This window comes from Poromitra crassiceps (genome assembly GCF_964638095.1).
Source record: "Poromitra crassiceps genome assembly, chromosome: 13".
Lineage (NCBI taxonomy): Eukaryota > Metazoa > Chordata > Actinopteri > Beryciformes > Melamphaidae > Poromitra > Poromitra crassiceps.
The window spans coordinates 17430445-17444933 of NC_139644.1; the positions used below are offsets into that span (position 1 = coordinate 17430445).

The 14489-nt window shown below is 50.2% G+C and overlaps 1 protein-coding gene across 1 annotated transcript; it reads left to right on the forward strand.

Annotated features, from left to right (window-relative positions):
* Window positions 1-948: 948 nt before the first annotated feature.
* LOC310788393 (G-protein coupled receptor 183-like) lies at window positions 949-1926 on the forward strand (the record flags this gene model as incomplete). Its single annotated transcript, XM_083649951.1, has 1 exon — window positions 949-1926. The coding sequence occupies one exon, from the start codon at window positions 949-951 to the stop codon at window positions 1924-1926; it is 978 nt and encodes a 325-aa protein (XP_083506077.1).
* Window positions 1927-14489: the final 12563 nt, after the last annotated feature.

Genomic DNA, 14489 nt, shown 5'->3' on the forward strand with positions numbered 1-14489 from the left:
GGGTTGCTATGGTAACGACATAGGCGTCAGTAAATACGTACGTTGGTGACGTGGTTTTTCTGCGCAGAAGCATTTGATGACGAGTTGCGAGTGACGTTCAAATCAGATTTGGTGGATCTGCGCGTCCACACTAAAGTCACATCAGTAGAAAGCAGATTGGAAACTATCTCCATATGTGGTTTTGGACAAGTGACACAAATCAGACTTGGAGCATCCAGACTCATAAAACCAATCTGGATAAAGTCATCAATAGGTCACTAAAGTTCACAAATCAGATTTGGCCTCCTAGTCTGAACATGGCCTCAGTCATCTGCCTAAATAATACAGATAGTGAGCAGGCCCGGTTCTACGGGGGTGCAAAAGCATGCATTGCACCCTTATTTTAATTGTCTGCATGCTCAGTTGAAAAGTAAATTTTTTTTTTTTTTTTTTTTTTTTTTTTTAATAAATGCTACAGCTGCACACTTACTGTTTAAACTTGAATTATAGTTGTTGTTTTTCTTTGTTCTTTGATGTGATTTTATGGCTTTTTGTAACCTTAATGTATATGTAACCTTTTAAGGTTGAGATAATTGTATTATCATTATATGGTCCAAATATTTCAGTAAAGCACTTGAAACACTTGAAATATTCTTGCTTGGGTGGTATCATTCTACTTGAAATGATGGTCAAATGCATTATTTTTAGTAAAATAACATGTCATAACATGCCTTCGGCCGGGCATCTGCACCCCTTCCTATCTGGGATGCACCCCTAGTCATCTTGTTCTGGAACCGGCCCTGATAGTGAGTGAGTGAGTGAGTGAGTAAGTGAGTGAGTGAGTGAGTGAGTGAGTGAGTGAGTCGAATAAAGCAAACGTGTTGTTTTCAGATCCTAATCGTCATTATTCTCCTTTCTTTGTTCCCATCACAGTCCTCGTGTTTTGAATGGGTCTTTGCTGTTTTAACCATGGCAGAAAAGATGTTCTTCGCAACACACAACTCACCCTCCCTCCCGACCCGACTCCCTCTCAACACCACAACTGACTTCCCACCCAACGCCACGGCCAAGCCCTTCAGCGTGTTTGATGGCTGTGAGTTACTGGTCGAGGGCGTTCTGTTTGACCTGGCCATACAGTGCTTCAATGTGATCGTGGGAATTCCCGCCAACCTCCTTGTCATCGCAATCCTCATCCACAACCGCAAACAGCCCTCCACCTCCGACATATTCCTGGGATGCCTGGCATTCATGGATGCCTACTTTGGTACCATGGTCCCCGTTAGCTTCCTCAACCTCTACCACTGGCACAGCAAGGAGGTGTGGTCCGCCCTCAAGTTCACCTACGGCGTGAAAGATACCAGCGGCCCTCTGTTCCTCTCCTGTATCTGCCTGGACCGCTTTGTGGCTGTGGTCTTTCCTGTGGCATTCTGCCAGCTTAAAGACATCAAGTACAGGTTAGGCCTCACCGTGCTGGTGTTCACCCTCACCTTCGCCTACGCCGCAGCCAAGACTGTGGGTGGCCTCCCCGACTTTGAGAAGGTGTTCACCGGTGAGATCCTGGCGACGTTTACCTGGATGGTTGTGTGTAACGGAACCATCCTGTGGGCGCTGAAGAAGTCCCCTGGCACAGGGAAAGATGAGATGCACCCCATGAAGAGGAAGGCCTTCAAGATGGTGCTCTCCATCCTGGGCATCATCGTGTGCAACTACTTGCCGCCTGTAGCGATGTTCCCCTTTGAAGACTACTACGCTCCCGATGTATTCCGCTGTTACGTGCAGCCGGTGGGCTTCGCATTCATCAACATCAGCAGCAGCATCCAGCCGCTCGTCTACCTGTCCCGTCTGGAGAAGGTGCCCTTCCTGCCTGAGGCCTGCGTTAAGAGGTGCTGCACACGTGTCAAGGCAGAAAAGAACAAAACCCCACCGGCACAAAAGCCATCTACTTGAAGTTAACAAGGTAAACAAATGCCTGCTGAACAACATGGATACTAAGTCTAAGATTTATGGCAAACCAAAAGGTGGGAAATGGTTCATTGATCTATACTTTCATAGTGATTTGATATTTTAATCACTGATGTTTGTTCCCTATCAATGTTCATCATTTTCTGAATGTTTTATCTTTATATGTTTATGCAAAGCTTGAGCAAACATTCTTGAAAAATACAATTAATATCGTCAAATACCTTTTTTCCCATGTTCTACATTTGAATTATGCATCAATAATGATGAAACAAGCAGAAACTCAGGATTTTTACACTATACCTTTATAAACTGCTATATTTTCTAAAAATAAAAATATATGATCCAATAAAGAAATTAGGGTTGTCCTAGCTCAATTAATCCCAGTATATCATAGTCAACTGTGATATACTGGGATTAAATCCAGCCCGTAGGACAGGCCCGCTCCAACCCATTACGCAGAGTACGCAGACTGCGTAGGGCATCACGTGACTGAGGGCACCAAAAAAAAAAAAAAAAAAAAAAAAAAAAAAAAAAAAAATTTTGGTGCCCTCAGTCAGGCCACTCACTGAACAGCAGGCCAGGCGCCGCCTACTGGTTTACTAGTGGTTTTATTACTTTATTCAGGGTGCATCTCATTGTAAAATTGGACTCGGCCCAAATTGGGCTTCAAACGGCCCAAATTGGGCTTCAAGCGGCCCAAATCTGGCTTCAACCGGCCCAAATCTGGCTTCAACTGGCCCAAATCGGGCTTCAGACGGTCCAAATCTGGCTTCAAACAGCCCAAATTGGGCTTCAAACAGCCCAAATTTTTCGCCGCCGCCCTTCGGACGCCGGCACGCACGTCGGCCTGTATCGGCCTGGCCTGCTTGGTATCTAATGCCCGGCCTGAATTATGATCCCAGTCCGCCCCTGCTTGCATGTACAGTTTAACAATCACTTGTTTGCTGACATGTACAGTAATTCTAACAATTGTTTGTTTCCCACATGTAATGAAATGTGAGATACACTAGTATCGTTCATAATTAATGATTTTGCAGTCTTTCGTTTGACAGTTATTGAAAGTTTTACGGGGGGGGGGGGGGCACCACAGAACAATTACGCTTAGGGCACCCAAATGGCCAGGATCGGCCCTGCCGTAGGACCTTTGCTGCATATGTCTCTCTCTCCACTGTACTCTGTCAAATAAAACAGAAATACCATAAAAGCAATAACAACACAATCTAATCATGCTCTGTGCTGCTCTTACTATATAATTTTGAAATAACTATCTTATATATTCCATTCTATTGTATTGTCAAATCCTCACCAATTTGATTCTGGTTTTGCAAGACTTTGGCACCATCATCTGTACAAAGAGAAAACAGACTAAAATATAATTTATGACTTTGCCTGTAATCCTTGGATTTATTTTGTTTTTTGTTGTAAAACAATGAGACTGTCAAACTACACTGAATAAAAAAAACTGAATTCAACCTTTCTTTCAGGGACCTTTGGAGAGGAGAAGCACCACCAGTAGAAAGAAGAAGGAACTGTGTGTGTGTGTGTGTGTGTGTGTGTGTGTGTGTGTGTGTGTGTGTGTGTGTGTGTGTGTGTGTGTGTGTGTGTGTGTGTGTGTGTGTGTGTGTGTGTGTCTGTGTGTGTGTGTGTGTGTGTGTGTGTGTGTGTGTGTGTGTGTGTGTGTGTGTAACCTCTCCTCCATCCCGATCTGGCAGAACATAGATGTCCCTCACACAATAGAGATGAATGCATCATTGCTACGTTTATCAGGATTTCAGGAACCCTCTCTGGATCCTCATCTATGCCAAGATCACTCATCAGCAGCCAGCCAAAAACCACACCCAGGTGATGTAAGCGGTGCAGGTTGCACAGGTTGGCCCCTTCTCCGCTGCTTCCCTCCCTATGCATAGGCTACTCCTGATTGGTCGAACTATCCTCTCATGCTACAAACATCATGCTATACAAACTGACACCTCGTTTCCTAGCCTCGCCCCCTTCCTAGCCCCTCTCCCACCACCTACCCCCCCCCCCCCCAACAACGCCTCAAATCGAGACCCTCCACCACCTTCCTATCCCTAGCTACAGCCCCTCTTCGCTAGCCCCATGCTACAAACAGACTTCTTATGCTACACACGAATGGACACACATGTCACGTATAGACACAGCTTAAAAAGGACATTGGAAGGCCGGACGCGGACAGCATGTGTTGAAGACTGAACTGCTTTTGTCTGTGAGTGGCTGTGGCGGGAGAGTGATGTTCGCAACTTTTAGTGTCGCCGACAGTGAAGACAGCCAGACAGGGCAACTGTTCCCATGTTTAGAGAGGAGGCTGGGCACCTCCTTTAGGTAGAGAGGGACTGGGGACTAGTAAAGTACCTTGCCTGTGCTTCACTGTGTTAACTACCATTTTTCTCCACATATCCTCACACCTTTTCAAGGTGGTCGTCTGCCATCATGTCTCCCGGCTGCAGCAGCGAGTGTTGCTGTAGGCGGCGGCGCTTCCTGTTTCTACGCAAGACTCCATGTTCAAGCCTCATGGGGGTCCCGGGGTCTTGTCGCCAGACCGGGGCGAGATAAGTCTTAAAACACTTTCAAACACTTTCAAGTTTAATGTTGTCTTGTTTTTGTCTTAGTCTCGTTTATTTTAAACTGATTTGAATATCCTACTAATTAGGCTATTAGAATTAAGCCCTATAATTCGATACCTTGCCAGAGGCCAATTAAGAGGCAACCTGGTGGCTAAGGAGGCCCTCTGGCTCCCCCTACTGGTAAAATTGGTTTTGACCTGCCTACAGTTTGGAGTGGTCCTTGCTGCATTTTGATACTGTGTTGTATAAGAGTGCAGTCAGTGTACAGGTTGCTGTGTGTTTATTGCATGCAGTGTTTATGCCAGGGTGTGTGCAAAGTTGTGAGTTGCAGGGACGTCGGGTGGCCGCCTGTGCTTTATTAGTTGCCTCTGTGGGGGCTTTTTGCTGGGTTGTGCCTCTGAATTTGTAACTTCAATAAAATCTATTTTTTGTCCCTTGAATCTGTCTCTGTGGTGAATATTCTCTTGCCTCTGAGGTTAACAAAGGTTGTGGCAGCGTTATGCTATACAACAACAAAGGTTTATTACAACACTGTCTCCAAGTTCATTTGGGGAAGTAGGTCTAACTAGCCTCAATCAAAACAACTTTCTAAAAAAAGGGGAAAGGGTCATATGAGTGGAAACACAAATTTTGATAGGCTTTTACAAAATGTTTTTGAAACAGAAGAATTACTTGGTGAATAAATGATCTTTTAACGGCGCAAGTATCTTCATTGAGGTACCAAATCATATAATATATATGTATTGTAGCGTATCGCTAATTCGCTCAGGAACCGGAGACTTGTAGTTGGTACAGGGTTCTTTATTCACCGTTATTATCTTACAACTCTTTGGCGGTTGCTACGCCCATAGCTAGCTAGCTGCTTCTTCCTTAGGCTGTTCCTAGAAGCCCCTGCACGCATGCTCTGTCTCACAGGAAGTCTTCCCCAAGCATAGTCTTCCCCCCCGGTAACACTCCCACACATCAGTTCCTAGCTGCACACGGAAACACCACATTACACGTAATTACCTGGATTACCTGGATCGCTACATTTCCCCAACCCAACTTTAATGTCGCGCCCACGCGACACCCACAACGCACACATATCCCCCTGTACCAAAACACACCCAACACAACATTTTTCCCATCACCACATTCAATTTCCCCACCAACAGTCTTTTCTTATTACACCCCCCATAATGTCTAGTTTTCATCAGGTACTCCATAATGTCTAGTTTTTCATTATTTCCTTTCTTTTCCCCCATTCATTTAACACAATAACACCCACATTTCCCATTAAACACAAGCCCCCAACATTTACATCATTTTCTTCTTTCTTTTTACCTCCCATTCAACCACCACCATTTCCATCCCCCCTTTTTCAGCTTCTGTCCCACCTGAAGCACACTAGTTCCGCTCAACCCCCAGTGGGGTTAGTCCTCTGCAGTGTAACTGAGCACGGTCCCCCCTCGGTGCCCCACAGCCCTCACACGCACTACAGTATCTCCACACGTCCTCCTCGCGTCCGGCCCAGTAGAAAAGTGCACGAACATTTCGGAGCATCTTCTCAGGCTCGTCATGCCCCGTACGGCCCCTGTGCGCCCACCGCACAACCAACCCCCGCAAGTATCTGGGCACAACCGTCTGCCTCCCTTTTACCCCGTGCCCTGTTCTCTCCAACAGCCCATCTTCATCCAGCCGCAGGTCGGAAAACATGTTCCACAGTCCTTTCGTGGCACCGGAAAACATGTGAGTCTCCTCCACGGGGGGCCGGCGTCCGGCCGCCACCCACGCAAGCACCGGACCGATCTCCGCGTCCTCCGCCTGCCTGCGTTTCCACTCACGCACGACGACATCCATGATCCAGATCCACATCTGGACAGTCCTCCTCGTCTTCCTCCACCTCCTGCACTCGGTCGTCCTCCCGCCCCCCTTCCCCAGGGGGTGGCGTGTTCAGGACAGCAGGGGGAACACAACCGGCCTCGATCTCCACCTCGGCTTTCCGCACAGCAACCGTGGGGGGTGTGTAGCGGCTAGGCTGGGCCGGTTCCCCCGGCGGTAACCCCCCAGGCTCACCCGGAGACACGAGTGTTGCTCCCCCGACTGCAACAGCATTGCAGATGCTGTTTCTCTCTTCCCTCTGGCTGTTCCCCTGCAGCACCATTCTCCTGTCCGTAACAACGTTCTCTTCTCCCCGGCTGCTCACACTCTCCCCAGCCTGTGTCTCACCTCCAGCCTCCACACTCTCAGTGCAGTCTCTGGCTAAGTGCTCCGGCGAACGGCAAGTGCAGCAGAGTCTCACCTGCCCGCCGCCTGCACGTCTCTCCTCTCCCGCTGTCCTCCGGTCCCCGACAGCCCCTCAACACTCTCTGGCCAGGTGTCCAATCGCGCCGCATGCCCAGCAGGCTCCCTGCTGTCCATGTCGTTGTCCCGCGCACCTGGTCTGTTCCCCGGGACCGCTGCGACACCCTCTCGATAAGTGCCCCGGTTTCCCACATGTCCAACACAGTCTCTTTTGTGGCTCCGCGTGGGGCCCGTGCTCAACCGTGACGCGGTACACAGTGGTGCCGTTGACGTTTGGTTGCTCCCCTGGAGCGGTGGGAGGGTGGCCCATCTGGACTACTGGCCCCCCTGCGAACGTGAGTGTCCTCTTTCCCAGGTCTACTGTGCATTGGTTTAGCGTCAAGTAGTCCTCCCCCAAGATACAGGGCCCCGCCATCTCTACTACCCATACCGGAAAGTTCACTGTCTGTCCCCCCACAGTTATCATCACGGACCCCCTTCCCCTCATCGGCATCAACTCACCGGATACTGTCCTCAGCAGCTGGTCCACTGGCTGCTCCAGAGGCGCTCCCTCTGGCATCATGTTGTAGTTCACCAGCGTTGCCGTACACCCCGTGTCCACCAGGGCGACACAGTACCTCCCCTGCAGGTAGACTGGAACATGGCAGCCGTTCATCGTGCGCGGCCCGTTCTGCATGCTGACAGCTCCGGCGATGTCGTCTACTTCGGGGGAAGGCGGAGCCCCACCTCCCCGTCGATGTCGATGGGCTCCCTCCCGCGATGGCGTGGCTACGGGGAATATGACATCGGGGACCCGTCTCGCCCCTTCTAGACGGGCCCCGTGTCGTTTCCCTGGTTCCACGCTCCTCCGCGGCACTCTCTGGCCCGATGTCCGGGGCGTCCACAGGTCCAGCAGCACATGGCCCCGGGCCCCCTGGGCCAGGTATTGTCTCGTGGGGCGGGCTGCAGGGTCGCGCTTCAGAGCAGTTGTTCTTTTAACTGGCGCACCAACTCAGATAGCTCCCGCACCATGCTGCTTTGCTCCGCCAACACACTCTTCCACGCCGGCTCTTCCCGTGGCGGTCTCTCCACTGCCATTCTCGCCACGGCGGCGGCCTCCATCGTGCCGTCCTCCGTGGCCTCCGCCCCCACGATCTCTCTCTCTGATGCCAGCTCCAGCGGCTCCTGCAGCGTCCTTGGGCGTGCCAGTTGGGTCTGCTTGCGCAGCCAACACGGGGTCAAAGCTCGAACAAACTGATCCCTGGCAAGTTCACTCTGCGTCTCTGGCAACATGTCCGTATATGCCCTCCTTGATAGAGTCTCAATGTCATTAGCCAAAACACGCAGTGACTCGCCAGGCTGTCGGTGCCTGTTACACAGTTCGGCGCGTTGTATACTCGGCAGCTCACACTGGCCGAACCTCCTCTGTAGGGCCCCCACCAGTGCTCCATAGTCACCTCTTTCCCCTGGGCTTAGCAGTAGCAAGCATGCCCGCGCGTCATCCACCAGGCACGTAGCTAGCTTTGTTCCTTTCTCTTGCTTTGTCCAGCCCTCACTCTCCGCTATCAGTTCGAATTGGGCCTGAAACGCCTCCCAACTCTGTTTACCGTCGTACTTCTGCGTCTTGATAGGGCCCCGCCCGCCGCTCCTCACTGGCGCCTGCTGCACAGGATCTTCCCCGGCTCCCGCTGCTCCGCGCACGGGTCCCTGCCCGTTAGCGGGGCCCGGTTCGGCTTCATTCTCCCTCCGCCCACGGCCCTCCTCCATCCACATGTAGTCCTCCTCCGCAGCATTCGTCCTCGCGAACCCCGAGGCTACAGCCTCTTCTCTCTCCCACTTAATCATTTTATTTTTTCGCTCGAGTCCAACTCTCTCCGCCGTTCCTCCTCACTATCTCCCCTCGCGGCCGACTCAGAGGCGTTACCGCTTCACTTGCTGACACCAGTGTAGCGTATCGCTATTTCGCTCAGGAACCGGAGACTTGGAGTTGGTACAGGGTTCTTTATTCACCGTTATTATCTTACAACTCTTTGGCGGTTGCTACGCCCATAGCTAGCTAGCTGCTTCTTCCTTAGGCTGTTCATAGAAGCCCCTCCACGCATGCCCTGTCTCACAGGAAGTCTTCCCCAAGCATAGTCTTCCCCCCCGGTAACACTCCCACACATCAGTTCCTAGCTGCACACGGAAACACCACATTACACGTAATTACCTGGATTACCTGGATCACTACAGTATATATATAATATCATTGAGTCTCTTGCTATCGATTCCTTCAGGTTTTGAGGGATGCCATTCATTTCACTTAACAAAACAGCATTAAGATGTGAAATTCTCAGATAATTTACAACAGTAACGTTACTACTCATACACTCATTTACGCAGCACTGTGACAAACACATTGTCTGGCAGGATTCTCAGTGGATGGTTGCTTTGTGTATAAAAATACGGAAGCAATGTTTCTGTGAATGTGTGTGTAAACGCATAAAGAAGTGTGTCATCAACAGAGTCCAAAAAAGACAAAGTCCCTTTGTCATAATCCAGCTGCACTTGGACTCGGTCTGGCTTTCCTGACACCGTGAGGGGTGTGGGGGGCGAGGTCATTGCCCTGAACTCCCCGTCCCGGAAACACAACGTCCAGAAGCCGTTCTCGGGCCGAGCGGAGACTTCAGCGTTCCTCGGGACGGACGAGGAGGCCACGCCCAGGATCCAGTCCTGGTTACTTCCTGTTTCCACGATCCAGCGGTGACTCCCCGAGCCCAGAGAGGTCATGCCCACCACCTCAGCGCTCATGTGGAAGCGCTCCAGGTTGTCGGGGCAACAGTTGGGCTGGCTGGTGTAGTGGAGGCGTGATTTCTAACCCCACATAGGATAAGCAATAACCACGCCCTGTGCCCGCCTACGCAGCAGTCAAGCGCCGGGATTGGCCAGGAGCAAGTCTTTTGTCTTCTTCTTTTGACAGCTGGAATCTCCCACACCACAAACACTGGAGGGCACGCAGCCCAGCGATTTCATGAACCAACTGAATAGCTCTTGAGAACGGACAGCGATTTCGAGAGCGGACATTGAAATGAATTATGGTCACCTACCTTCCTTAGCATAGTAATAATAATAATTAATTTCCTCATATAATATAATGTATCATATCGTTAATTTCAAGCTCAATTCTTACCCAGAGAAAAGGTACAGCACTGTATAAACGGTGTTGTGTTCACGTTCATAGCTCATATAATATAATGTATCATATCGTTAATTTCAAGCTCAATTCTTACCCAGAGAAAAGGTACAGCACTGTATAAACGGTGTTGTGTTCACGTTCATAGCTCATATAATATAATGTATCATATCGTTAATTTCCTCATATAATATAATGTATCATATCGTTAATTTCAAGCTCAATTCTTATTATTGCATGTTTTTGTAGATTGTGTACATTGTGTAGTTTACAATTATTATGCTTATTATTATTACTATGCTAAGGAAGGTAGGTGACGTGACCATAATTAATTTCAATGTCCGCTCTCCAAATCGCTGTCCGTTCTCAAGAGCTATATTCAGTTGGTTCATGAAATCGCTGGGCCGCGTGCCCTCCAGTGTTGCTCCTGGCCAATCCCGGCGCCACAGGGTGTGGTTATTGCTTATCCTATGTGGGGTTAGAAATCACGCCCCTCACATAGTTAGACTGACTTCCGCCCCGGCCGCTGGTCCCATACACACCCTTCCCCCTAGGACCACACCCACACATATCAGTTCCTAGCTAAGCACGGAACCCCACATTACACGTCAAACCCCGGTTCGCTACATTTCCCCCACCCAACTTTAATGTCGCGCCTACGCGACACCCACAACCCACACGTATCCCCCCTGTACCAAAACACACCAACACCAATAACAGTTTTCCCCTCACCACATTCAAATTCTAATTCCCAACAAATTCCCACAACATTTCAATCCCCCACAATTAGTCCCTTCCTTTTCCAACACCCCCGTCATAATGTCCAGTTTGCATTAGGCACTCCATAATGGCTAGTTTGCATTAGGCACTCCATAATGGCTAGTTTGCATTAGGCCCTCCATAATGTCTAGCTTACATTAGGCACTCCTTAATGTCTGGTTTTCCATTATTTCCTTTCTTTTTCACACATTCAAATTCAACCCACATTTCCCATTAACTCATTCTCTGCCAAAGACGTACCCGGACGTACTTTTAACAATGGCGTTCTGTGCCAAAGACGTACTCGGACGTACTTTCATGTTTTGGCTGTTTACATTACATCAGACACTTTCCCAGCCTGTGACATTGTTTCAAGTCAAACTGATAAAAGGAACCCGCTAGTTTAGTATTTATGGGTGGAGCCTGTGGTCGAAACAGAGTCCGACCCAGTCGTTCTCGGATGGCGACGATGGCGAGGAAGATCACACACACAACATTTGAGTATAATTGTCACGCATTGTTTATAACTTATGCCGCCGGCATGACTCGCTTCACGTTTCCTCTTGCCCTGTCACACTCAAGGGAGGGGGAATCACATGGATACGTCAAACGCTTCAAACCGCGTCACACACCCGTCCCCAGCAACCAAGGCGAAACATGTGTCACATAAACATTTCAAAGTTTACAGCACTAACGTAGCTATTGTGTGATCTTCTGTGCTAACGTTAGTTATGAGAGGTAACGTGACAGCAGGTAACGTTACAGCACTCGTTATTCCTGTGTGTGTGTGTGTGTGTGTGTGTGTGAGAGAGTGTGAGAGAGAGAGAGAGTGTGTGAGTGTGACCACATAAGGGTTCGTTCCATTTGTTTATGCTTTTATCAAGCTAAGACCGACACAGCTCCCTCAAATACATTCTCTTTTTTTTTTTTTTTTTTTTGGGAAAACAAATACTGTATATGTCTGATGTGTCACTGAGGCAAAAAATAAAAGGCTCAAAAGAGAGTTCTGCTTGAAACGGTGTCTTTCACTAAAAACCTCTTTTTCTCATATTTATCTCCCAAGGAGGGCATTTTTAGTGAAAACAAGCTAACTTCCACTGCTTGTAACTAAACAAGGAAACATGGGAGAGTTTCAGTTTTTTAGAAGGGGTAAGAAGAGAGTCTCTGCTTTATTGTGAGATATGTTGTGTAATTTTATTCCTAGCACAGAATATTCTGTGGGTCCTGGAAGATCAGGAAATATGCTCAAAATCCTGGCACTGGGAGCACACAGACCGAAATGACCCTGGCAGAGAATGAGTTAAACACAAGCCCCACATTACATTATTTTCTTTTTTCCTTCCCCTTCATTTCTACCACCACCATTTCCATCCCCCCTCTGTGCCCCACAGCCCTCACACTCCCTGCAGTATCTCCGCACGTCCTCTCTTTGTTTGCCCCAGTAGTAATGTCCACGGATGAGGCTGAGTGTCTCTTCGGGCCCACGATCACCGTATGGGCCCTCGTGCATCCCCTTCAGTGCCAATTCTCGCAGGCAACCGGGTACAACCCACTGGGTCCCGCTTTTCCCGTGCCCCTTTCTCTCCAAAACCCCATCTCCACCCAGTTGCAGGTCCGAAAACATGTTCCACAGTCCCTTCGTGGCACCGGAACACAGGTGAATCTCCTCCACAGGGGGCCGGCGTCTGGCCGCCACCCACGCATACACCGGACCGATATCCGCATCCTCCCTCTGTCTGCGTCTCCTCTCATGCCCGTCGACCTCCCAGATGGCCATGACGTCGTCCTCCAGGACCACCTCTTGCACTCGGCCGTCCTCCCGTCCCGCTCCCCCAGGGGGCGGCATGTTCAGGACAGCAGGGCGAACACCACCGGCGTCGATCTCCACCTCGGCTCTCTGCAGTGCAACCGTGGGGGGTATGTAGCGGCTAGGCTGGGCCGGTTTCCCCGGCGGTAACCCCCCAGGCTCACCCGGAGACACGAGTGTCGCTCCCCCGACTGCCACAGCATTGCAGGTGATGTCTCTCACTTCCCCCTGGCTGTTCAACATGATCCCCGCTCTCCTGATTGTCTCGTCGCTGATAATGATGTCGCCCTCTACCGGCTGGTATGCAGAGCAGCTAGCCTGGGCCGGCTCAACCGTCACTCTCCTGCCCTGAATAACCGGCTCTGTACTGCTCCGCTGCCTGTTGCTCCGGCTGCTCCCCCGGCTGTGTGTCTCCTCCAGCGTTCACACTCTCTGTGCAGTCTCTGGCTAAGTGCTCAGGCGAACGGCACGTCCAACAGAGTCTCACCTGTCCGCCGCCTGCACGTCTTTCCTCTCCCGCTGTCTTCCAGTCCCCGACAGCTTCTTGACACTCTCTGGCTATGTGCCCCAATGCACCGCATGCCCAGCAGGCTCCCTGCTGTCCCCAGTCCCTTTGCTCCACATACCCGGTCCGTCCCCCGGGACCGCTGCGGCACCACCTCGCCACGTGGCCCGGTTCTCCGCATGTCCAACACAGTCTCTTTAGCGGCTCCTCTGGCCGTTCTCCCCGCTGCATTACCTCTGCGCTCATCAAATCCACACGCTGCCCGACTTCCCGCAGCGCCCGCCACAGCTCCACTGCCCAGGCAGGAATCGCCTCCGCCAGCCATCTGACTTCTCTCAACAAACGAGCTTCCATGCCCGCCAGCACCGAGCCGATCCCCGTCGTCAGCTCTTCTTTTCTCCCGTTCACCAATGGCCATTCTTCGCCACGCACCATCACACGTGGCACCCCTAGCAGCTAGCACACGCAGCTAGCCTGCTACCGCTAGGTCTTGAGCCCAAAAACCGCACCACACACACAGTCTCTTCTGCCGTTCCTTCTCTCACCCTCTCCCTTCTCGGCCGTCGCAGAGGGTTATCGATCCCACTCCTAGACACCAGTGTAACGAATCGGGTATTCGTCCAAGGAACCGGAGACTTGAAGTTGGTACAAGGCTTTTATTCTTGGCTTCACAATCGCTCCTAGCAGCTAGCTTCGCTGCTAGCTCTACATACCACCACTCTAGCTCCCTCGCATAGTTAGACTGACTTCCGCCCCGGCCGCTGGTCCCATACACACCCTTCCCCCTAGGACCACACCCACACATATCAGTTCCTAGCTAAGCACGGAACCCCACATTACACGTCAAACCCCGGTTCGCTACACTATGTATAAGAGGTTACTTGAATGACAGCAAAACAGCACAAAGTGTCCAGCTACACACACATGTCAATTGGACACATGGAGAAAAAAAGTTGCTCTGACACAGTTTGCCATCACCAGTACCTTAACACAGCTACAACACTGAGGCCCCATCAGACCACCAGCACCAGCGCGGAAAACAGCGTTCCCTGAAAAAGATGAAAATGGGATTACGCACCGCACAGATCACAAAACTTTGAGACGAGCCCCCATAATATGTTACGGTCTTCAACACATAAAATATGGCTCAACAGAAGACCAGAACATATTTAGGACACCAGGCAGGTTGCACAATAATTCAAATGTTTATTTTAACCAAAAATGAAGAAAATGACCAAAGTAGCAAATGATATAAAGAAAGGAGGCTGAAGATCCGGCCAAACTAAGGAAAAGGCCTGGGCCAACCCCTTTGGGCCGTCGAAGCCAGCTAGATGTCCTGAAGAGACAAAAAGAACAAAGGATTAAACAGGATCATACGAAAACATAACTACTGGGGACTTCAGCCTAAACAAATAAACAAAATAACAGAACAAAGTACAACCGAACAAAGTACAACTA